At 38.0% G+C, this 25449-nt stretch overlaps 1 protein-coding gene across 1 annotated transcript; it reads left to right on the forward strand.

Annotated features, from left to right (window-relative positions):
- Positions 1 to 183: 183 nt before the first annotated feature.
- LOC124160946 (probable chitinase 10) lies at positions 184 to 25155 on the forward strand. Its single transcript, XM_046537085.1, has 10 exons — positions 184 to 267; positions 1843 to 1910; positions 3396 to 3614; positions 8311 to 8399; positions 11398 to 11514; positions 13467 to 13594; positions 14072 to 14162; positions 15991 to 16179; positions 22342 to 22473; positions 23942 to 25155. Exons 2-10 carry the CDS (start codon positions 1862 to 1864, stop codon positions 24074 to 24076), a joined length of 1149 nt encoding a protein of 382 aa, XP_046393041.1. The 5' UTR covers positions 184 to 267; positions 1843 to 1861; the 3' UTR covers positions 24077 to 25155.
- The last annotated feature ends 294 nt before the right edge of the window (positions 25156 to 25449 follow it).

Consider the following 25449-nt stretch of genomic DNA (forward strand, 5'->3'; position numbering starts at 1 on the left):
GGTGCTTCGTGTGACGACGCAATCCTTTTGTTTGATGCCCTGAACCGTTGTATTTCATGGTGTAATCTTCAAGGTCAGCCAATCCAAAGGCTTTTCCTTACTGTCTTCCGAATCTTTCCCCTCCTGTCTCAGCGCCCTTCCCCTCTTCCTCTTGCTTAAAAGGTAACCGAAGAAGTCATTACACTCTCGGCGGGCCTACGAGACGGAGTATACCTAGTTGTGGTTCTTGGCGCATTCTTTACTGTTACCGCCCGGAAGGAAACTTAGGTGAGTGAATTAATGATAACTCAGTTTTTATAGAATTCTTTCTGTACTGCAAGGAATAGTGCTCTTAAAATCAGTGGCATAACTAGAAATATGCTTTGGGGGGGGGGGGGGGGGGGGGGAGAGTTAGAGGGCTTTGGTGGGCGACGAGAGGGGTTAGTGGGGGCTACGCCCCGAAAATCGGGAAGTTCAGGAAAATTATTGAAAAATAACATGCCTGAATATGCATTTTACATCTTTTTGGCACATAAAATTCAATTGAAAGCAGATGCAGTTATTAAATGTCAAATCCAGACAAGATTTTAAAATATTTTTTTGATTTCTCTGAGGTTTTGGGGGGGATACATCCCCTTATAGTTACGCTGCTGCTTAAAATCATGATCTTGTTGGTCAAGTACTGGTAGCACCATAACTCTCAGTAAGTACTTTATATTCCAAGGGCTCCACTTATATTCGAGTATCGGGTTGGTGTGGCAAGAAGGTCGTTGATAAAGTCTTCAGAATAGGTGGAAAGACATATTCTTTTGGGTCAAATTTTTATATTTTTTAGCTTCGTCTCCTTTCAGTTCTATGCAATTTTAATAGCATTTTTATAAGCATTTAAAGCCGTCCGAGGGGAAAATTCGGGATCTCCTCAGAATACGTATTTTTTATGCGGCGATGACCTACTTCTTAGACGTAAACTTTTGTCTGCCAAGACATTTCTTTAAGTTGGGAAGTGAGATAAAGTCATTGGGGATCAAATCATGTAAATACTGCGAATTTTGCAACAGTTGGAACTTTAATTCCGTAATTTTGTCAGCTTTGATTCTTCAAACAGCACAGCATTGATTCTTTCGGCGTTGATCCTCTTAAAAAAAATGTTTGTTCACCGCTTGAAACTCACTTTTATCTATTTTTATGAACAAATGAAAGTTGTTCACTACAATTGGCAACAAAAATTAAACAACGCAAGGATACAGATGAAACTCATGGAAACAGCTGATTAGTCAAGTCTGCTTCTTTATGGGAAAAAAATTATTTTTGATATTAAGAGAGCAATCTATCGGAAATTCTAAGGACATCTTGAACGACCCGCCTACTTAGAGTGTTGGTTTTCCACGCCGTGGGCCTGGGTTCAGATCCGGGTGGTGGCAAAGAATTTTCAGGAACAGCAAATGTTGTTTGTTGGTCCCTGTTTGAATGTTGTGTGGAAGATATTTCAAGCGCAACACTCCGTCCTTCATGTCCTCAAAATGAATATCTGTACTTAGATTTTTTTTCCTCATATGGGTTTCCCAGAACATCGATAAATCATTCGTTCATTCATACAATTAAATCAAGCAATTTGACACCCGAAACATGGCGAAATACGACCGAGCGATTGGCAATCATGCGTTACCTGCAGTATCTAACCTAATTGTAAGAAGCCTATTGTGTAAGCTGGGTTAGCGGGAAAAAATTTGGTGGAACTTGTAAAAAAATTTATAATAACAATTTGCTTATAAATTCCACTAATTTTGTCTCACTGGACTTTGTTTCTTGCATTTTCTAAGGTTGGAATTGAAATACTAATTGTGAACTATATCTCTCTGACAGGGGTTCCTATCTTTCCATCATGGATCGGGCTTTATACTTAAGTGCGCTGTTGCTGTTCATCAGTGGGGGTGAGTGTTCTCAAATTGGAGTGGTTTTTGATGCTTTACCTTGTGCTTGAATACAGTTTTGAATATAATTATATCTATGATAATGATACTCGGCAAACGAACATTTTTTGGTTTTCTATGAGATGTTTTTTCATGAAATTTATCAAGACGTATTACTTTGCCGCAAGGAGATTCTTTTATCTTTACTCTTTTATATTAAATCATCCAAAAATGTGTGAAATGCCACTGAGTTACTGGAGAAAGTGTATTCTTCTAAAGCAGCGATCTCTAACCCGTAAAAGTCTGTGGACCATTCAGTCTGAAAGTGTCTCAGTATGTACCAATCCCATTCAACCGCTACCACAAACCTTTTTCCCTATAGGAACACATTCCTCAGCGGACAGCACCAAATTCAAAGGTTATTTAAGGGAAAAAATGATGGCTTTTATTAACGAAGTTTTAAAAATAAAATTGCATTATAAATTCAAACCATTTTATTTAACATGATTTTGTATCTAGTTTATGCAGAGGCTTCAAATAAAAAACTGCATTCTCTCCGACTTCCAATGAAGTACGGACAAACCCCAGTTTCACCACTAGTCCTATTTCAGTGCCCTAGAAGTCAAGGCGTAAAAGTGCAATGTGTATACTTTCGGAGATAAGTAATTGCAGATAATGCTTGGTGGGGCACATGAAATTGCTGTGGAAAGGAATAATAGTGAATAACTGCATCTATATAAATATACTTATAAGTGGTTCATTACCTGCACTTATCTCCGATATTGCATTTATACCCCTTGGCTTCTAGGGATCTCATTTGCACACCTTCCTTAGCGCGCGTAGCCTAGTTCAAAGATTATTAACTGAGTACTTCCTAAAAAGAATCTCTAATTGCCCAGAAGTGGGCCATTGTATACGGAATGTACTCTAAAAAGAAGTTTGCTGGTATAAATGAAAATGCCGCTCCTTATTTAGACGAACAATAAGATTTAAACTAAAATTTGATTGATAAATAATAAGCATGATTCCACCAGTGTTATCAAAGAAATTTAGGACGTTGAGGCGATTTTTGATTACCTAGTTATTTGCGTTGCGTGCTACCCCTCTGGGTATGTGATCCGATTATTATCGGTTGGGAACTACTTGTACTTACACTTACTTACTACTTACACTTACCGTGCTGACCTCAGTACAGTAGATCTGTACTCCAGGGCTGGCCATTTTCTTTACTTTTGTGTTTTTTCTTGACAACCAACCTTTGATGCGAGGAATAGGTGTGTGATGTTATTTTTAGGAAATAATTTTTCTTTTATTTTTTCATTTGTTTATTTAGAGGTTAATTCCATTTTGTTAAAAAAAGGCAAGCTACGATTTTTTATAAAAACGGATGACGCAATATTACTCCCGTAGCCAAAATCGAAGAATTACATGTGGCGTATGCCCATGGCACGCAGAGTGTTGATTGCTCTAATTTTCTTAAACGTCTTGTATTTTCTCCTCTCTCAGTTTGCGAGGGTCGGTCTGATAAACCACCTTTCGTGATTTGCACCGTCGGAAGCACACTGTGGGCCGGAGGCCAGAGCGGAGCCGGGGAGAGCGGTCAGGACTTCGAGCCGGAAGACCTCAACGCACAGTACTGCGACCACTTCCTGTTCCTCATCAAAGGTTTTGAGTTTATCCACGAGACAGGTGGCACGGTGACACATCGCCAGAGGATTAGGAATGGTGAGCTTAGATAACAAAGAATGCCATGAAAACTACCTTTCATTTACATTCATAATAGGATAGTTTCCTTCATCAAAAAAATCATTGATTGCGATTCGTTACCCAACTTTAGTGTATTCATAATATACAAATTATTTGGTTTTAGAAATAACAGTTTAGACGAATGTTAATGGCCAATTTTAACCTCATTTAAAAAAGGCCAGATTGGCGACCATGCGATGCCACTCCACGTGACGTCACAAGGACCCTGATGCTACAAGATTAGGCAGGAGTTTTACATCGTCCGAGATTACCAATGCATGTATTGGCTCAGAGTTCAGGAAAAATCTCTTAATAATCACCTATTAAAATTGCCTATGGTCGGAAAGTTTACTTCGTTGATTTAAACCAAGTGCTATTAATAATCCTTATTTAAGCCAAGTGTTACCTGATAGCAGGGTACTCTGCTCGCTGCAGGTAGCCTGCAACATAGCGGCGCTCATAGCCTCGCACCAAGATGGCCTCACACAGCGGATTCCACAACCAGAATGACGTCACACGGTCTTTTCCCAAAATTCATATTTAGCCGTCGTGTTTTCGCGCAATTGAAAAATTTCACTTCCATTTAATCGCGAAAAATAGATACCGTCATTTAAAATCTACAATCGTGAAATACGTACTCCTGGAGTAACAATCTTTCGATTTAGACAATAAAAAATAGAAAACACCCTATTACAAGGGGATCTATGCAATCGGCGCGGGATAACCTAAAACTAAATTTGATTGTATTTAATCGTCAGAGGATAAGGAATGTAGAGCTTAGATAACAAGGGTTGCCATGAAAAAAACAAATTTCATTCCATCCCCTCAAGAGCATTAAAAATTACGCGGTATATATGTACAAGAGTATATTAGTGTGTGTATATATATGGAAGCTAGTGAAGTTGAATACCGTAAATACCTTCATGAAACACTTTCGACGTTTGTATTGCGCTGAGGTTAACTTAAATTTCATTCCTAATTATGTTTATTAGGTGCACAGCTAAGTTCTCGCTTTTTTTAAATGAAAACATGACTTAATTGTGAAAACATGGCTATAAATGAATCAAGTTTTGTCCATCGCTAGCTACAACGTTTTCCTATCATTGTGGCAGAGCTTGAATACCTTAACAGTAAAAGTGTTTATCTTTTGAGGCTACCCTCGAATCAAGCCATTTTTTGATTTCTTCATATTAGCTCAACTGCTGATCAGCAAGACTATGAGCCATCGAAAGGAACAAGTAATAATCGGACGACGCAATATCTGGGAAATTTAGCGGGTGGTTAAGGACTTCCCTTTCCCGTTTCGAGGTAGGTAGGTTAACGAGTTTGGCAGCTTTAGGTCGAGCGTTGTCATGCTGTAAAAACACATCATAAAGAACTCAACTTCCTTGTAATTGCATAAAATGGCATGATGGACAACTCAATGCACAAGCAACCACGTCTTGGGTTTGGCATGGATCTTCGTCGAGTAATGCCTCCAATTTAGCGTCTTTGAAAGATTTTAGTCTTCCTTCTCATGGAGGGTCGTCAACATTGAAATGACCATCTTTGAAGCGACGGGAACAGTCACGGCACGTTATTTCATTTTTAGCAGCATCTTCGTAAACTTTTTGGAGCTCTTAATGCGATTCAGTCATGGTATTCTTCGAGTAAAAGAAGAAAATCAACACTTCCCGTAAATGACGGCTACTTGGTCCAAACTCTGACATATAAACACAACAATTAGGATATGACGCCAGGACAAACCCACCATTGTAGTATAGCGGTTTGTTTGCCATTGGTCTCAGCTCAGGTTGACGTTTCCAGTCAGTAAATATCGACCAGAAATCACTGCTAGAGCCATATATTATAAACAGCGGGAACTTAGTTGCGCACCTATTACTGTTTTAAAATTTTATTTGGCGACTATTTTGCGTAAATAGTAAGTGGTTCGAAAACATCACTTGACTTCAGCCAATATTTATTTCGTTCAATAATATCAGGCTCAACTATGTGGAAGTTGATATTTGAAAATGAAAAGAAGACTTCGTTAACTTCCACTGACTTATTTCCTCGGTACGACATGTTTCGATACATATAGGTCATTATCAAGTACCCTCAAACTTTGTACTTGATAATGATCTCTATGGATCGAAACGTCGGACAGTGGGTTAGAATCAAAAGCAGCTGGCCAAAACCTCAAAATCGATTTTTTTGAGCAAGGAAGTTGAAACTTCGCATACACATTCTCAAATTAAATGTGCATAACTTTACAGATTATTTTGTTCCTGTGTTTTCACGTTAACAATATATGTGATGTCAAAGTTGAACAAATTTAGCGAATAACGACCACCCTCGATTTTTTCTTAAAATTGCCGACTTTATCCTCGTGCAGTGGTTTCATGAATAGTTTTATCGACAAAACTGTTATACCACCTTAATTTAAACTTGTTTTTCTTTTATTTGAAGGGTTTTTAAAGATTTTGTTTCATCAATAATCATAGATATATAACAAAATGGCGGAGCCTGTTTTCAGCCCTTTTTTACATAAACGTAGAGAAAAAGTAGACATTACCCCGGACCTCCGCCAAGTGACTGATACTACGTCGTTCTCTGAAGCTTCTACATTGTGGTTCTAAGGTAAAACCTTGCACCAACTTGCAACCCCGAATTTTAAATCGTTTTTTCGAGCGTGTGGTCGACTCCGGTTCTGGCCGGCGGCGGCGGAGAGTACGGCGACGCGGCAAGCGTGTGGATGCAATATGGTCTCATTCACTTTTATATGTGGAAATAACAGTGATAGAAAATAATCACCAAAAAGTAAAGATAATAAATATTGCTACGAATGGCTCTTTTTATGGAATCGCTGGGCACGACAAGAGGTGCACAGATAGGTTTCTTTCTTTGAGCATTCCATATACTATTTGTTTTATATTTATATAATTTATTTTGTTTATAAGCCCAATATAAAGGCCTTAGTGCTGTTTTTGGTGTGACATAAATAAATAAATAAAATACTACTACGGAGAATGGAGTTAAATCGTGTGCTTAAAGTGGGGAAACGGACTCTTTTATTCACTAACAAACTCTATTTCTAGGCATGAGCCCTCGATGATCCATGGCCTCCACTTCCTAACCTCCCATACATATTTAAAGGCCTGCTGACAACGGTCGTTTTGTAGTAATGTTGTAGTGCGGAGCCCTTCGACCTTGTTTTTGGTATTGACTCCTGCTAGCTGTAAAAGTTTCGAAAGGCATAGTACTCACATCGGATAATGTATTCTTTCAAAGAAATACAATTAATTTTAATTTATGCCTTATGCTCAATTTAAAATATTGATTTAAATATCTTACTTATATATCAACGTCATTATTCTTAATAAACTGCGCTGCTGACAAAATCGTTATTTTTAGAAATATATTACCATACAAACAATAAATAATCAAAAGCAACACAATTTACACTTTTCCCAACTAACATACTGCAATTAGCCTTTTCAGCAATAAAACGTTACTGTTTTTCATTCACTATCTGACGAGTCCTTATCACTTTCACTATTGGAGCTCAAGCATTGTTTTCCTTTTTCAAAAACAGATCCATTACATTTTTCGGCAAGCTATATGTTTATTCCAATTTAATTGGCGTATTTTTTGTAATTATCAGTTATGACATTAGAATAAGTTCAAAAGATTTAGGCTTCAATTGGTGGAAGTTAGACATACTTATATAAATAAAAGATCGTAGCACTTTTCCACAAGATTTTTTAGGAAAGAAACCTTCCAGTGCACATCTTGCAGTGCAGGGGAAGCAATAGAGGCGCGCAATAAGGACGCGAAAAAGTTCTGTGAACGATTGACTAGAAAAATAGCACGAGTGACCACAAATCAGGATTTATTCCGAAACCAACTCTTAATGTCATTCTTAAATAAATAAAAGATCGTTGCACTTTTCCACAAGATTTTTTAATGCGTACAACGTGTTTCGGCTCACTGAGGCATCATCTGGTACAAGACAATTCAAAACATTTGTAAATCTCCTTTAAACCCTTGAGAAAGGGGAGTATTTGACATCTTTGAAAAAGGGGGGTGGGAACGGGTGTACAGAGTAGAAACAGTGGGAAAAGATACAACTACGGGATGTGGAAAACCCACGCTGGAAGGAGGACTCTAGTCATAACTGTAAAATAACGCCACGTGGGGAAGAACCACAGAAAAACGGGAGGGGGGGTTTGAGATAAGTGAAAAAGGGGGGGGGGGGGTTAGGGTAAAAAGAGAGGTCGCGTGTCTTTAGAAAGGGAGAGGAGTATGTAGCACATAGTATATTGCACTTACCAACAACTTGAAAAAAAATAAATAATCGTCCACCTTGTACATGATGCCATTCCGCAGTGAGCGATTCAAATTTATATTATATGAATAAAATTTCCTAATTCAAAAGATTTCCTTAAAAAGGCGACTAGCATCGGTCGGGAAACGTTTGGGGCCACCCGAAAATTGACGCGGCGACGTAACCCAAAAAATTTTTTAAACTAATATTTTCAAGTGTCTCGTATATTTAAAGTCCCATCTTATGAATTTTAGAAATTTTCACAAAGAGGCCGCAAAGAAGTTTTCATTGAGTCACGATATGAGAATTATTTTTGCTCCCTATTCACGGGGAAGTTTTGTAATAATGTTATTTTTTTATCTTTTTCAGATTTCATTGCTAAAGGTGTTTCTCTCAGGGAGGGTCCACTTGGTATGCAAGTAATGGCGTATATTAACTTGGATCATCCCCATGTCATGGTAATGTATTCAAGTCATTGGAAGTGTAATATGAATGCATTTTGTCACAGGAAAAAACGTAAATGTGTTCAAATTAGATGCATGTCTCGATTTAGTATACATTGCAACTTGGTTATTACGGCCTCGGCCGTAAAGTCAGCACGGATGTATTATGGACACGGATGAAAAGGGAGGGTAGGGATAAAGAGTATAGGTTGCTACCTTTCCCAGAAACTGTTTATTTCACTCTCTCTTTCGCATGCCGACTTAATCTCTTAATAATACTTCAATATCCAAAGCATACTTCTTAAACGTAGATTGGTTCGGACAAAAACCTAATCCTTACTATCTTCCCTAGAGTAATACGTTAAACGGTCAAGTCGATCGAAGCATTATCCTGGTAACAGTGTTTTAGGTCAATGCTGACTATGTGCCATTCTTCACATGACGGTTTTAAGGAATTCATTCTGAAAAAAAACTTGATAAATCGACCGCAGTTACCGAGCCTCAGGGTCCCGCGTCGCGTAGCTCAGGCTTGACGCGCTATCGAAAAATCGCTCTCATTTCCTTGGTCGCAAACTTTTTTCCTAGATTTGTTAGCAGTGTTCTTAAGAAATGTCTTTTTCACAATGTTATGTAAATTTCCCGATTACCATATTTCGTAAACGAAAGATAATGTCCAATTTATTTAAAATTTAACGTGAAAAATGGGTACGCCATTTTGTGTTGTAAAACCATGCAGATGTGAATCTTCAAAATCTCCAAAAATCATGGAAAATGTAGCCAAGGCATCAGGTCAAAGGAATATTGTGTTTTTTATTCCATAAAAATCATACAACTGCAACACTACCTGCTAAAGTTCAAAGATTTTCGGAGAAAAAAGAGATCGCGCGCGTTTTTGAAAAATTGGTCAAGTTTTACAAACATTTTGAGCTTCTGTATCTCAGCAACGGATCAAATGTATGTAAAATGGCATAGACATCCATAATCAGCCATTATTTATGAGTATTTATGCTAAGTTTTAAGTCTCTATCTAAAAAAAGCCATTTTGGACTTTGTCCGGCTTTTTCCGATTTCAGTGGCATCATACTTTTTAGTTTTTTAAATACATTTTAATCAACTAAATTGATTGTTGCAATGAGAATTAGCAACCACAAGCATATAAAACAACACTCTGTAGCGCTGAGGATGAGCCCTAAGTCGGAGGTTGAAAAGTTGTCTAATATGGATAATTTAACACGGTGGGAATCCCGAGAAGAGTGCCCACATTATTCGCCGGGAAAGCATCAAATCATATAATATAGTGTTTCAAATTACTTTACCATTTTGAAAATTTATATAAATTTATTAAAAAAACTAGCCGGCCATCTGGCATTGCTCGGGAAGGATGGTACCCAGAGAAGTGGGAAACTTGGAATGCACGATTAAGAGGACAGCAAGGTACTCGTGGGCCCTTTACCTGTGAGCGGTGAAGTTGCGAAAAAAGGCAGTCTTGGAACTGGAAGTATCCTAATTGGCCTTCACCTCGCACACAGAGTGCACAAAGATATACAAACATGGCAGAGTGAATGGGGATGTTATCGGAAGGTGGGAGAGGAAGCAGCGGGTGGGGAATGGGTGCAAGGTGGCACTGAGCACACTTGCAGGTTTTGGTAATGACAAAACTATATAAAGGATGCGTTGGAAGCCACCGAAAGTGGCACCACGTGGTTTGAGAGCATCAGATGTACCTACGTACTAACTTTGGCCGCAATCCATGTAGCCGTATGGAAACGCATAGCGGACAGACAAACAGACATCCTCTCTACCGATTTTCCCCTTCATTACTTGTACGTCCACCAATATCATTCACCTCCTTCATCGCAATTTCTGCCCCGCTTTCTATGTCGGCCAATGCAAAACTCCCCTCAACCTCAGAATTAATAATCACCGCGCCTCCTGCTGACCATCATCCCCCCACGCATCTCTACCAATACCTACGCATTGTTTGTCGCACGAACGCTACGAACGCAAGCATACTGCGGTAGATCAAAGCATATAAATGAAATATAGCAATGATAAAGTATAAATAAAAACATAATAGAAGAGATGTATTCAGAATGTAATTTTTCCCGCGATCAATAATACTTACTATAGCGACAGCGTTAGAAGTTACAAAAAGGTTAATTCACTTGTAGTTTAACATACTAACTTATGTATTCCTTAATGCATGTTTCTGAATTTTCTCAGTATTACTAACAGCATGTCTGGTGTGTCCTAGCTTTATTGGCAGATTGGCTTCATGAGTAGTTGTTGCAAGTTTTGCCTTTGCATGAGCGTGAAAGTCGCTCTCGTTTCCTTGGTCGCAAACTTTTTTACAAGATTTCTTCTTAGTATTCTTAAGAAACTTCTACTGCACACTGTGATGTAAATTTCCCGATTACCATATTTCGCAAGCGAAAGTTAAATCTCTACTTTATTTAAAATTTCACGCGAAAAAATGGATACGGCATTTTGTGTTGTAAAACCATGTAAATGTGAACCAAAATCTTCAAAAATCATGAAAAATATGGCCAAAGCATCTGTTCAAAGGAATATTGTTTTTTATTCCATAAAAATCATACAACTTCAACACCACCCGCTTAAGTTCCATGATTTTCGGAGAAGCGAGTTCGCGCGAGTTTTTGCTGTGTCTCAACAAGGGATCAAAATTATGTAAAATGTCATATAAATCCATAATCAGCCGTCATTTGTGAGTATTTGTGCCAAGTTTTAGGTTTCTATCTCAAAAAAAGCCATTTTTAACTTTTGTCCTGCTTTTTTCCGATTTCAGACCACTGTGTGCCGGTGCGGTGTGCATGTGAGAATGCTGTTGCATTCTGCATGCTGGTAATTGATAACCCCCTGCCAAACACCCTAGAGGTGGCTTGCAGGTGAATTTAGATGTAAATGTAGATGTGGAAGAAAAAATAAAAGGTGTGTGCAATTTTCTACCCATTACCATTCGCTAATGGTTCTATTTTCTCTTTCCTGTCTGAAGCTGCCGGACACCGATAAAAAGATAGAAGGATTGGTGGGACACATCGTGCAATTTCTGAAGAGTCACTCTCTCAATGGTCTCTGTATAAGCAGCAATGATCTAGCCGATGGAAAAGCAGTAAGAAATATTTTTATTCCTTTCTTAGAGCTATATTTTTCCGATGGAAGTTCTTTTGCATAAGAAATTAATGGTAAATTGACTTATTGATTATGAATCATGGAAGAATTTTGATAAAATTTCTCTTGTTAGGAGCTAGGGTTCTCCATTCAATATTTATTTTTTTTACATCTGCTGGAAACCTGGCAGACTTGTGTTTCACCGAAACCGAAAGTTCGCGCGGAAGCTGAATCCTCTCCAAATGTGATCGCTAATATCCTAGAAATTACACAGTACTAATGAGAACACTCGATATTTAATATTGATTTTGAGTTTGGGAGAGGCTTTTCCTAGCTCTATTTGTGACAAATAGCTCACGTGACTCTAACATCTTGCACTATTCAGGGCAGGTAGAGCCGTTCTTGTTCAACATGATCCTCTATCGTAAAAGCATGGCATCTGAGAAAACAATGAAAAGGTATAATGCTGAGGTGTCTTAGGTGGGCTGTGGGTGACAATGATGGTCAGACTCGGGTCAAACAAAATCACCTTGCATTCAGCCACACAATTCTCAGATCGCAAAAGCACAATATCAATAAAAAAAACCGTGTACTCGGAAGTGGGAAAGCAATAAACGGATACAGGGCAATACAGAAGTGACTTATATAGAGTGAACAAACCACACAACAACACAGCATAGACGGAGATGCTAGCAGTTAAGGACACTGTGCATGGAGCGAGAAAGTTTAAGACAAGTAAAGGATTGGTTTTTTAACATAAAATTATCAAATTTGGGATGCAGGCTAGATCTAATGTATTTACCCTGAATATTTCAAGGTGATAGTAAATGTTTACAAACGAGCCATCCGTCATCAATAAAAATTCAATCGAGCAGTTGGCCTTCGTCCTCTTTAAGCCTGGAGCTATCAAAATGAGCAATTTTGAGGCTTGTAGGAAAATAAAGGGAATTTTCCTTTGAGTGTCGATGTATAACTTCTTATCAGGAAATGTAACTCGTTAGATAATTTCTATTTCTGAAGATGCTGTAACATCTTATCACGATGAATAGATTTCTTTCGATATGTAATAAAGATCATACATAATAACATACTCTTAAAATGATCGTGACATGAAGAAAAATAAATAATGTTATTAATGATGTAGCAGATATTAGTAACATTTGCACTGAAATGATTCCACAGTCGCACAAGCTAATACATCGTTGGGATTCTCATTCCATACAAGGGTAGATCTGACGACGAACGATTTATGGAACATTGTAGTTCCATGTGATGGTGAAAAGAATTTAGAGAGTTCATTCAGTGCCATATCATGGTTATGGTTGAAGGCGCGTATTGAAAAAGGTCAAGTAAATATTTTGGTGTTTTGTTTTTGAATAGATAAAATAAGAAATAAAAAGAAGGTATTTCAGCCGAGAGGAAATATTCAGCCAATTCAATTTTTCCCTGTGAGGGAAATGTTCTCATCCCAGCGAAGTTTTAGGACAGGTCAATGGCGGGTACAAATGGGGACGCGCTCCCCTCCCTTGCGGGTCCGCCCGTATTGCCAAACATTGCAGAACCACAATTGTGACTTTTTTATATCATAAGATGGCATTGTACTTTTCATGTGTATAATCACTTTAATTAAAATTTTCTTTTACTCTGCCTGTGACTTGATTATTTTTTATTGCGATAATAGTAAAGACAGCTCAAGATATCTTTCGCGCACCTTTAGTGTTTTCTGTATCCGCTACTGGGACAGGTGGAAGGGAAAAAGTCCAAGGGATGGCCCCGAATTAATTTAATAGGGGCAGTTATTAAGGATGTAAAAGAAAACAAATACGTCGCTATGAAAAGGCTGGGAGAGCGGAATGGAGAGCTACGTCATACCAATATCAGGATTGTTGATTAATAACGCTCTACCGATACCACGAAATTTTTAATTTACAGAATGTTCACCTTCCTTTTCAGAGTCGCTACTTGAAGCTTCTCAAGGCTCTCCGCCTTCCATTCAGCAAAGAGGGACTTCTACTGTCTCCTTCTCTCCCTCCGAAGCATCTCAGCGTGTACACTGACGGAGAACTTGCAGACATCATGAGGTAAAGCAGTATTAAATGCATATTATATGCTCTAATGGTAGTTAGGCTCAAATCGAAGTAAAATATTGTAACTTGTTAATTTCCGAACAACTTTTTATTTGGTTATTCCCTTCGGGTTTTAGCACTCAAGCGTCTTTCTCAGGGTGAATAAAATGATGGAAATAAAAAAGTTTCGATGCCTTAAATTAACCATGTATTCAAGGTTCTACTAAATAATTTCGCATTCCGCGATGCCATCCTTGATGGACCACAAACCCCTAGTATAACCTAGCTAATATTGCAATCAGATTTTAAGAAGATTGATGGTGCAGTGGCTTGGAAAGTAAAGGGTTCGTGGTTCGATTTTCGGACCAAGGGAATTTTTTCTCGTGAGATTTATTGTGAATTTGTCTCTGAAATGTTTTTTTTTCTTCCAACTACATTTTTTCAGCATGGGCAACTTAATAATGTGCAATCATTTTTTATTTTTTTCCATAGCTTGGCTAATTACATCCTCGTCGACTCCGGGTACGAGTGGGATGCAAGCAGCAAACATGTGACTGGCCTTCATGCTCCAGTGAGCGCTATGGTAGGTTCCCGTTTACAACGGAGGCTTTGTAACCCGAAAGGGGATCTGTTCCTATCAGAGAAATGAGCGTAATGGATGGGTGGTTACGAAGTATCTTTCTACGACAATTTACTGCTAGAGAAATAGGTGCTCTGCATTATCCTTTCATTGATGAAGTTTTCCTGCTCTTGTTTTAAATTTATTTTCTCGTAACTAGTCAATCAAATTTCCTATTATTTTTACTAGTGAGCGTATAAGGTTGGTTTTAGATAACTTTTGCGATAAATTAATCGGATAGTCACGTGAATTAATCTATTTTAGCGTTTGTGGGTTGTACATTATTGTAAAGAGGCGTACGAGTAACACTGAATCTGAGTCGGATTGAAGAAAAACTCAGCTCGAATACTTTTGCAAAATTAAAATCGAGTTTTCACATAGGTACGAAGATGGGGACTGGTAAAAGGTCACCGCATTGCAAGATCATAAATACGTTTTTATCTGCGTGTACATGTGGCTAGAAATACGTTTTTTTATGACCGTGTAAATTTAATTTTTCTATGGCCGTGATTCTCCTAATAAAATATCCTCAGTTTTTTTAACCCTTATAGCGCAAGCGGGCCGATCTATCGGCCCAGGGGGGAAGGGGGGGGGGAAGGAAGGGATCCAATGGCCAATCGAGCAATGGCAAATCGCGCAATCGTCAAATTTTCAATAATTTTAGCGCTATTCAGGGGAACATTATAAAAATTTTGAACGTTTAACAATGTGTAACGTCCATAATGTACATAAAGAACTCAAATTTCATGAAATATGACGCATTGTAAGGAATAAAATGGTTTTATACGAGTTTCGATAGGTTCATCGATGTTCTCACTGGAAGTGTGTTCGTTCGTGAACAATACGAAATTATAATGAATTATTATTTCACTGTCCTACGTTGATTACGAACCACAAAATATTATTTCGTAAACTACCATTACAATTAATAAGGACCACAGAAAAAATGAATTGTAGAGGATAGGAGCACAATAATCAGAAAATATATCGAAGTGGATGGGGATCGGGATGGTGTGGTGGCTAGATTGTGGCTTCCCATCCCGTGGGCTCGGGTTCAAATCCCGGCAGAGGCAGAGAATTTTTAGAGATCCCTGCTTGACTGTTGTGAGCAGGACATTTTAGGTGCAACATTCCGTCCGTCGGATGGGACGTTAAGCCGTGAACCCCTTGGCGCCTTTCATTAGGATCAGGCTAGTGCCCTCGCCGTATTTCTCTCCACTCTTCCTTACCTATCCTTTCCTCATGGCGCAAATGACCAAAACTGTCGGTTGCATCCTCCAAATACCATGTCGGAAGGGTTTAAATAATATAACCCGTAAACATGCTTATACAAAAATCTGGTATTTAATTGTTGTTAAAACGTTTTCATCTGCATTCTCTGCGTGGTTTTCGGTTCCCTAAAACCTCAGTTAGGTTTCTACCATTCGGAAAAAAATAATTGCATAAAAATTGTTTCACCAAGTGGCCTCATGGTTTTAATCTTTAATGATTAAAATAATCTACTACGGTGCAAACTACTTTGGTTTATTGTTTATTTAAAATTTCATTAGACTTGTGGGTGTAGGCTTTACTAAAAAGTAAAATACAGCATTGTAACTCTTAACTAAGCTCGAATCTTGTGTGGTTTTTCACAAATCGACTAATCTGATGCGAGTGGATATGTTCTTTTCAAATGCAAACTCTTAAACAAAACATAGCTACTGGTCTGATATGATAGTAACCATTGTTGCTGGACCGTTATCTGTTTTTTTTAATGAAGCAATACTTTAAAGAGACGTTCTTTTCTGTGAAGAATTCTACGGTCCGCTGGTATGAGAGCCGTGGTGTCCCCCGCCAAATGATGGTGCCAATGGTGAACCTGGTCGGTGTCACCGCTAAGCTGAAGAATAAGGACCAAGCAGGGTTGGGAGCGGCGATTTACGGACCTGGGTTCGAGGCCCCCAACTCCTTCAATGGTGACGGAGTTATACCTGCCTCTGAGGTGATTGAATTTTTGGACTTCTCTGCGTCCTGGAATTGTATTTTTAAGCTATTGTTAATCATATTGAACACTTCGACGTTGGCTTCTGTGATAGTAACTATAAAACAAAAATTTGAGCCTATTTTCGGCGTAAAAGTTCCCCCAGAGTCCGGAAACATGTCTATATGTTTGTAGTTAAAAAAGTACGGAAGTACCGATGAAATATTTCTTATTTCTCCTCGTTTTTTGAGAGAGTATACTTAAATTTTGGCTTACGTTTCTTCTCTCTTAATTAGAATATTGAAAGGGCAAGCTTTTGATAGATTCCTGGCTTATTCAGCAATGTAATAGCAATTTTTTAACACTCCCAAACATGTACAATTAATAGATCAACACATAAATAGGGAAGCTCTAGGTTATCCCTAAGATCAAAACCTGTGTAGGGGTAACAGAATACCGTTCAAATACTTATAAGAAAAAGAATGTAATATTTCAATGATATAAATGGTGCAGATTTTTACGTTAGTTAGCCGACAGCAGATTTATTTTACAGATTTACTTTACACATTCATGTTGATTAGTTCCGTAATCAACGCTGTCCTTTGCATTACATCAATTCTGTTAGAACGTAGGTTTCCGCAGCGATGTTCTGATCTCTGCATTTCTTCAGGGTTTTCTTCCGCGTCAGCTTGTTTATAGACAACAGTCATATGGTCTTCCGTCCTCACCCCCTGAAAAACTTGTGCCTGCCTCTCAGTCACATAGATATTTGAAATGAACTTTAGTGTACCCCAAAGTGGATGGGAATTAGGCCGGAGTATAATCCCGTACCGCACATCAATTTTCTCATCATAACCTCAATTTATATAACAATGAACGTAATTAGTAGTAATAATTAATCTTCTTCTTCTTCCTTCCAGGATTAGGCTACTAAGCCTGTTCCGGCTCCACATCACCATCTTTTCCTTGGTCTTCCTATACTTCTCTTGCCAAATGGTTGATATTCCATTGCTTGCTTTGGAATTCTTTCATTTGGCATTCGAAGTAAATGTTCTTTCCATCTATGTTTGTATTCTTTTAATTTGTCAGTGACTGCTTGGACACCCAGTTCATCTCTTATTTGAGTGTTTCTTATTTTATCCAATATTGTGCAACCTTTAACTGATCTTAAAAATTTCATTTCAGACGATTCTATCTGCCTTAATTCCTTCTTTTTTGTTACCCAACATTCTGATCCGTAGAGTACAGTAGGGACTGCCATCACTTTGTAAAATTTTATTTGTGTTTCTTTTCTTGTTTTGTTCTTTAGAGTTCTTCTGATAGTGCCACATATTCTCTGGAAAGTGTTAACCTTATTTATAATATCTTTTTCCTCGTCATATGTTATGTCGCATCCTAAGTACTGGAAGTGCGACACTTGCTCCAGGACTTGATCCTCAATAACAATTTTTGTTCTTATCGGGTTGCTTCCTAAAAATGCCATAGTCTTTGTTTTGTTTTTTGAAATCCTCAGGTTGTATAGCTTGCTCAACTCGTGTAGTCTGTGTACTGCCATCTGGAGTTTGTCCTCTTTATCTTGTATTATAACCTGATCGTCAGCAAACAGCATCGTATTTAAGTATTGAGATGGTCCTATTTCTATGCCTGGTGATACATTATTCTCTTTCCACATTCTTAGAACGTCATCTATGTATAGATTAAACAAGGTTGGGGATAGGCTGCAACCCTGTCTAACTCCTCGGTTAATGATAATTTCTTGGGTGATCTGTTTCCCTGTGTCAATTACAATTCTGGTGTCTCTGTATAGACTCTGGGAAGCTTTTATCAGATGTCTAGGAAACCCTCTTTTCTGCATAACTGACCATAACATTTCTCTATTTACATGATCGAATGCTTTTTCAAAATCTATGAATGCCAGATGCGTTTCCAGATTGAACTCTCTTCGTTTTTGAATTATTTGTTTTAAAGTAAAAACATCGTCGATGCAAGATCTTCCCTTCCTAAATCCAGCCTGTTCTTCTAATAAAATGGCATCAGAGATAGCTTGTAGTCTAGTATTTATTATTCTACTGTAAATTTTGTATGCAGTATTTAGTAGGCTTATACCTCTGTAATTCTCTGGATTATTTCTTTTTCCTTTTTTAAACAATGAAACAACCTTCGCCACATTCCAATCCTTTGGGATTTCAAGCTTTTTCCAACACATGTTGTATAGATGGAGGATTCTTATTTGTAGGGATGTGCCTCCATATTTTATCAGCTCTGATTCAATTCCATCTATGCCAGCAGCTTTCCTATTTTTTGTCTTATTCAGAGCACATTCTAGTTCTTTCAAATCAATAGGGTCTACTCCTATTGTTTCCTCTGGAGTGTTGATCGTATCATCTAATGTTGGATCATACCATAATCTCCTATAGTGTTCTATCCATTCTTCCTTCGGTATAACATTTAGTTGGGCAGTATCTTTCTCTGATTTGTTGAGTTGTTTCATCAGTTTATATGCTATTTCTTGCCTACCATGAATATCATCCTCTACTCCACTTATAAATCTATCCCATGATATCATATGTGCATTCCTTATTATTGCTTTCGTGCGGTTTCTGACCCTGTGATATTTTTCTTTCGTTTCCTCTGTTTTTCTCTGTAGGTATTCTCTGTATGCTTTGTTTTTATTTTCGATGGCCTGTGCTATTTCTTCGCTCCAGATTTTTAAACCTCTTTTCCGTTTCTTTTTATTTCTGGTGCCCAAAACATCATTAGCTATTTGTAAAATAGCTTTCTTAAGATTTTCCCATTCCTTATTGATGTCATGTTCTGGTTTTATCTGTTCGAGCAGTTGTGTAATCCTGTGTTGGTACAGTTTTCGAATACTACTCTCTTTCAAAAGGTATGTTATGAAGATTTTCTTTACTTGACATTGTTTCTTTTCCGTATTATGCTTCTTCCACCTTGCCCATAGTTGTATTTTTGCCTTAACAAGGAAATGATCGGTGCATATATTTGCTCCTCTATATACATGTGTATCAGTTATCCTCGAGGCTAATTTTCGGTTAACAATTATGTAATCAATTAGGGATCGGTGACCCCTGGCTGACCAGGTGAATTTATTGATATCTTTTTTCTTGAAAAATGTGTTCGTTACTTTTAATTCGTTGAAAGTTATAAATTCTCTTAATTTACTTCCATTTTGGTTCAGATGGTCTTCTCCATGTACTCCAATCAATTGTGGAATTGGCTCTTTCCCAATTCTAGCGTTAAGATCACCAGCTATTATTACGTAGTCCCTGTTATTTAACTTCCCTATTTCTTTTTGCAGTTGCTCATAGAAAATCTCCGTTTCTTCCTTTTTCCCATCTTCAGGTGCATATGTTCCAAGTATTGTTAAATAACCCCTATCAAATTTGAGTCGCACCGTTATTATTCTTTCGTTTATGAAAGTGTATTCCCTGATATTATTTTTCCATTTTTTGTCTATTAAAACACTCACTCCACAACGTGCTCTTTTATTCTGATCAACTCCACTGTATATCATTACGTAATCTTCCAAGTCTTTTGTCCCTTTGAGTTTCTTCTTTGTTTCAGTGATGACCGCCATATTCACTTTGTATTCTTTAAGAGTGTTGTTAAGTTCTAACTCGTGATTGCCTAAGCCTTGTACATTCCATGTGGCTATGTTTAATATATCCGTTATACCCGTATTCATGTCCTTACTTTTGCCTAGTCGTCGTCTGTTGAATCCTAACCTATTCCGAGGCTCTCTGTAAAGCTTATGAGTTAAAGAAGGTTTTACATGGGCAGGTTACCGGCCTGTCGCACAACCCCCAACCTGGAGGACCAGTGGGCTACACTTAGTCAGTCCCCTACCCTTCGACCTGTCTGGCTTGGGTGGCCCTACCAGGAGCATACGCTCCCGCCAGCATAGCTCTCCGGGTCATTGGGGCACTCAAACCTCTCCACCACGATAAGGTGGTAGCCCTGGGAGAGGAGTAATAATTAATAGTATTTATTAATAGTATTAATTGATGGTAGAGTAATAAAATTAATAGAATAAACCGATATAATAATTCTTACTGCGGCCTAATTCCCATCCACTTTGGGGTTTACTAGCATAGGCGGATCTAGAGGGTGGGGCACGGGGGAACGTTCCCCCCCAGACCCATAAAAAATATGCAAGTTATTTTATACGGTCCTATTATCATTGCATTCGTTTTGTATTACGAGGTATCCTTGTGCCCCCCCAGAAAGAAATCCTGGATCCGCCCCTGTTCACTAGAATTCATTTTAAATATCTATGTGACTGAGAGGCGGGCACAAGTTTTTCAGGGGACGGAGGGCCACATACTTCCTGAAAACCGACCAAAATGAGATAGGCGGAGTCCAGCATTCGGGAGATTCAGTCACTTTCAGACTTCCGTGGTGCACGCTTCGTGAATAATTTAGCTGTGTTGCCAAGTGGGAAGAGAGTTTTTGACCCTGTATTTCGTTTCTATTCATCGACGAAGTCTTTTGTGAAAACACGGCAACGCCCGCCTTTCTCTCTCTCGCTATCAAATATCCCTCCTGCCGCGACGCCGCTCGAAATATTCCGAGCTTGCACGACTGGGCCAGTCGCAAAGACATTTGGCAGGGATCATAGCAATTCAGAATGTTCCTGAACGAGGCCAAATGCTGGAATACCGATTGGTCCGTCAACGAACTATAAACCGTTAATCGATTTCCTCATTGTAACCTCAATTTATATAATATTGGATATAATTAATGGTATTAATTAATATTATCGCAAAAATATTAATAGCATAAACAGTAATTAATTATATTATAATTTATTGTAGCAATTATTCATAAATATTATGAACATATTAGAAAATATCGAAACGTCGGCTAACATTTTGAATTTCATTTTCCTGACCTATACTCCGAGATTATATTAATTACTACACTAAAAATAGCAAATTACTTCGTGCTGCGTTGTTCTGAAGGATATGCATTAAACTTATGAATAAAGATATTAAGAAAATAAAACTCCTCAATCGTTCTCTCTTCCCAGTGCTTTGTGGTCATGTCCACACGTAGTATTTCATATCTGGGGTCGTTGATTGATTTGACTCATCTATCTCAATATATTTTTTGATTTGAGCGCTTCTATTGGTGCTTATCCGAGAATAAAATAAAAATGCGTAAATGTTTATGGGAAAAGTCGTTTACACCTGTACTGTAAATTTTTTAAATTTTGTTCATTTCTCACACAACCAATTCAAGCCTTATTAGGCGTTTTTACCGAAGAAATGACATTTAAGGCAAAAAAGGGAACTGTATAATATATTCGTGGCAAGTGAAATGAATGACGGTCCGTAATATTTTGAGTACCGTAAACGCAGGCAACTTGAGCCCTGTGGGCTAACTTCAAGCAAATCGAGCTCAAAACTGAAAAATGAAGTTTGTTTCTCTGCGTGCTCTCAACATCAGTGTATCGACGTAACTCAGTGCTTTGCTGGTAGGCATAGGCAGTAGGTAGACAATGCATCGAGTCTAGGAGGTTAGAGATGTTACCACTGTGATCTGTACTGGTTATATAACTTACAAACTTGTTTGCTGTTTACTTCACTCGGCAAAATTTCGTCTGTATAGACATCAGGAATAGCCTAAAACTGGATATAAGTGCATATATTTCGTACTAGGTTTGTTGTCCAAGCAAATCGAGCCCTTTTCATCTCCAAAAAAACTCATTAACTGCAAAGTATGTTTTTAAGTGCAACTGGTACACATTATCTAAAAACCCGGGTTACTTGAGCCCATGGGCTCATGGGAAGAAAATGAGCACATTTTTGAAAATAATGTTGAAGGATTCAAATTTTCGGCTCAAGTAGCCGGTGTTTACGGTACCTTCAAAGTAGTTGATCATCTGAGTTGGTGTATGCACCCTAGAAATGGTGAATGATTATGTTTTAACTTTATAAATATGCTAAATTTAATGTTTTTTAATTAATAAAACGCACTGCACTCCTTTTTCTCTCTCTTTCCCTCTTACCGAGTTACTCTTATGTTAGAAAATATTTCAATTTAAAAAGTCTCAGTTAATTAATTTATTATTTTTGTAACAGTAGGCATATGGTAGTAGTAGGTATAATCATTCCCAAAAAGCACATTTTATCGTGCAATTTTTATGTAATCCCTGCTTTGCAGATGTTGCGGAGACTGAAGAAGACCGAGGAAAGGTGGGCTGTCAAGAGAGACGTAGCTTCCAACCTTCCATACGCCGCCAACCGCGATGGATTGTGGGTTTCATATGAAGACCCTTCATCCATGAGGACCAAGGTATAACTATTGTATATTATCGATGGCCTAGTTCTAACAACGCGTATCTCAAATTCGGCCTGTTTGAGACAGGTATCTTAAACATAGCGTAATAACATAAAAAAATAAAATACAACCAAAAAACAACTCTTCGTTTGCAAATGGATGCTTCTTTTTTAGTTTTAGGACCTTTTGGTTTTTTATTTCAGTGTACAAGTAAAATAAAATTAATCGTTTTTTGCTCACCTGAAAAGATGCTATTTTTGAGATACGTGCTGTTACAACTTAGCCATCGTTATGGTAATTCCTGAGGTTAAAGCTTTGTTAGATTTAAAACCTCTTCTTCCTTTTTAAGGTTTAAACCTTCATGTGTGAGCCTCAAAAAATGCTTTGATATGATCCGCAATTCGTCTTACTCATAGAAATTGTTACATTGCTGGCCTCTGTGACGGCGAGGTAAAGTCATTGCCTGCCCAGCAAGATATATTGCGAGTTCGATTCCCTGGGCAGGCTTTCCCTATCCAGAGCTCGGTTTTTCCTGCATGTGTAATTGTTAACTTTTTGAAAAACTCCGGTATAAAAGGCCAATATTTGATGTTTTCGGTTCGTTTGGAAAAATAAAATAAATAAATATTGGAACTTAATCATAGTTTGGCGGAAAAATATTTTTATACTATTTTATGGTGGTCGTGAATAATTCCTCTTATCCATGTGGTGTCATTAATATTTTATAAATTATAATAAATGAAATTCACAATCACTTACGCGGATCGCAGATTTTGAAAAATAATCTTTATCAGCGTCCATCTTCCGGGTATACATCGCGTCGGTTGAAATTTTCGCGTGGAAACGTGAGCTGAAGCCACTAGCCCAGGGGTCTCCAATTTACTAGGCCATGAGGGCCAAATTGCAAGTTCCGAATCGCCCCACGGGCCGGATAGCAAATTTGCCGATGACTGAAGTATTCCTTACCAATGTCTACTGAAGAATCCGGTGGCGTATTTCTTATTTACGAAAAGTTGAAGGCGACTTTGACGTGACAGTACAGCGCTAAAATGCTCCTAGCGGCGTCTCACACAGTTAAACGAGCGAGAATCGCGCGCTACTTGAAACGAGTGCGCGGGCCGGATCCGACCCGCGGGCCGTATTTTGGAGACCCCTGCACTAGCTTATCAGAAGCATGGGTGGGTAAAAATTCAACCGGCCATCAATATATACGTGTAAATATAACGGCCAGAATGCAGCGACGATCGGCTCGACCTGTGGACGTCTCTAAAATAGAGGGAAAAACTGTCGTCACGAGAGGTATAACGACGCGACTTATGCCCGGAAGATGGACGCTGATACTAGAACTCGCGGAAGACTGCAGTATAATTTTAATCGGTATGTAAACTTAGCACTTGCGTAAGCGTTTCCCGGTCACCACTACCATTTGTCTCAAATTGCGATGGGAGTCTATTTGTTTTTCCTTCATTTCATTTATACGCAGGCTAAGTTCATTCAAGAGAATGGATTGGCTGGTGGAATGCTGATGACTGTCGAGATGGATGACTTCCGGGGTACCGCTGGAAAGGGGCGATACCCTTTGATCAGCGCATACGCGGAAAAACGACGACGCTCCTAGAGTTTGATGTGTTTTTCCTTGAAACAATCGCGGTCTTTCGTTGAACACCATGTGAGAATGAGTTCCTTGAAAACTTATTGACTCTGTAAAGGAATTCGGTTAAGAATATTTTTTTCCTCTATACATGGTGTTAGAATTTAAAAAATTAACGGCGTGGATCATTCAAATATTCGAACCTTCAAGGCACCTATTCGTGATATCCCTAAATAAATTATAGAATCGATGTATTTATTTTAGGATTGATAAACATGCTCTAGGTCTTACGAATAGACTGTATAGCTTTAAAATTATTTTTCCATTCTTATTTGGGTGAGTGAAAAATATTTAAATATTATACGAACTCAGAGTTCTGTTATCTCGGTACTTATATAATTACGGTTGATCAATTGAAGTAAGTAAGTGTTGTCCCTGAAGAGTAAAGTGCCTGTTTTAACCCAAATTTTGCTCCATTATCAAGTAGTTAACGTTTTTAGTAATCGTTGAAAGGAAATTTATTCGACACAAGTGAAGAGATAAAGTATTTCGATATTGTTAACATTCAAATTATTTTACTACCACGAAAGCTATAAATCGTCATCTTGACACTAAAAGATTATTTGGTTTACTGTCGTATTGTTTTAATGCCGGTTTGAATGATCTCGTTCAATATTCTCAAATTGACCAAGACACAGATATGGTGCCCTAAATAACCTTGGGTGACCTTTAGCCGCCTGTACTATCTTCTGATAATCCATTGAATGATCTTGAACAACTTTTTCTGATTTTGCACTTTCAACTGTGAAGGAAATTTGCGGCATGTCCAAATATGTAAATACCTCAATTAATGATACGTCGGCAGAATGGAGGGAGACCACCCGGCTGGAAGCCCGAATAGCCTTTTTTGAATGTAAATACCTATTCCCGGTTCTGTCGAAGTATCGGCCAAGACGATTGTGTTCAGAATGATATTTATTATTTGCGGCTTAAGATCAGGATACTTCCAGTTTATATTATTTTTAATTTTGTCATTTCCATATTGTTGACTTGTAAGTAGTTTCTGCCGAATAATTGTATTAATCTGTAATTAATTGGTGGTTAAATCAATAAAATAAAAAAATAAACAAGGGGTAATGCTTTATTACTTGTCAATCAGGTATTCTTAATCAGTTTTTCAATATTTGTATTTTATTTAATAAATTAGAGGTAGGTTATCAATTTACCCCGGAATTAAATATGTGTGCATAGAAAATGGAAATCAATTTCTCTTGGGAATTTACTCCTAATAAAACATGCACATTGCATTCCAATGAAAATTACTCTTGAAATAAATCTTAAGCTCTCTCTGAATTACAGTCTCGTGGAAGTCCATTACTTCGTAATAATCCCTTCTCTGA

Source organism: Ischnura elegans, chromosome 6 (genome assembly GCF_921293095.1).
Source record: "Ischnura elegans chromosome 6, ioIscEleg1.1, whole genome shotgun sequence".
Lineage (NCBI taxonomy): Eukaryota > Metazoa > Arthropoda > Insecta > Odonata > Coenagrionidae > Ischnura > Ischnura elegans.

Excerpts from the sequence above, each read along its gene's own strand:
- LOC124160946 (XM_046537085.1), top strand. The coding sequence starts at position 1,862 with ATGGATCGGGCTTTATACTTAAGTGCGCTGTTGCTGTTCATCAGTGGG. Across the intron at positions 14,163-15,990 it reads ATGCTCCAGTGAGCGCTATG|AATTCTACGGTCCGCTGGTA; the intron begins GTAGGTTCCCGT and ends TTTTCTGTGAAG. Across the intron at positions 16,180-22,341 it reads GAGTTATACCTGCCTCTGAG|ATGTTGCGGAGACTGAAGAA; the intron begins GTGATTGAATTT and ends CCTGCTTTGCAG.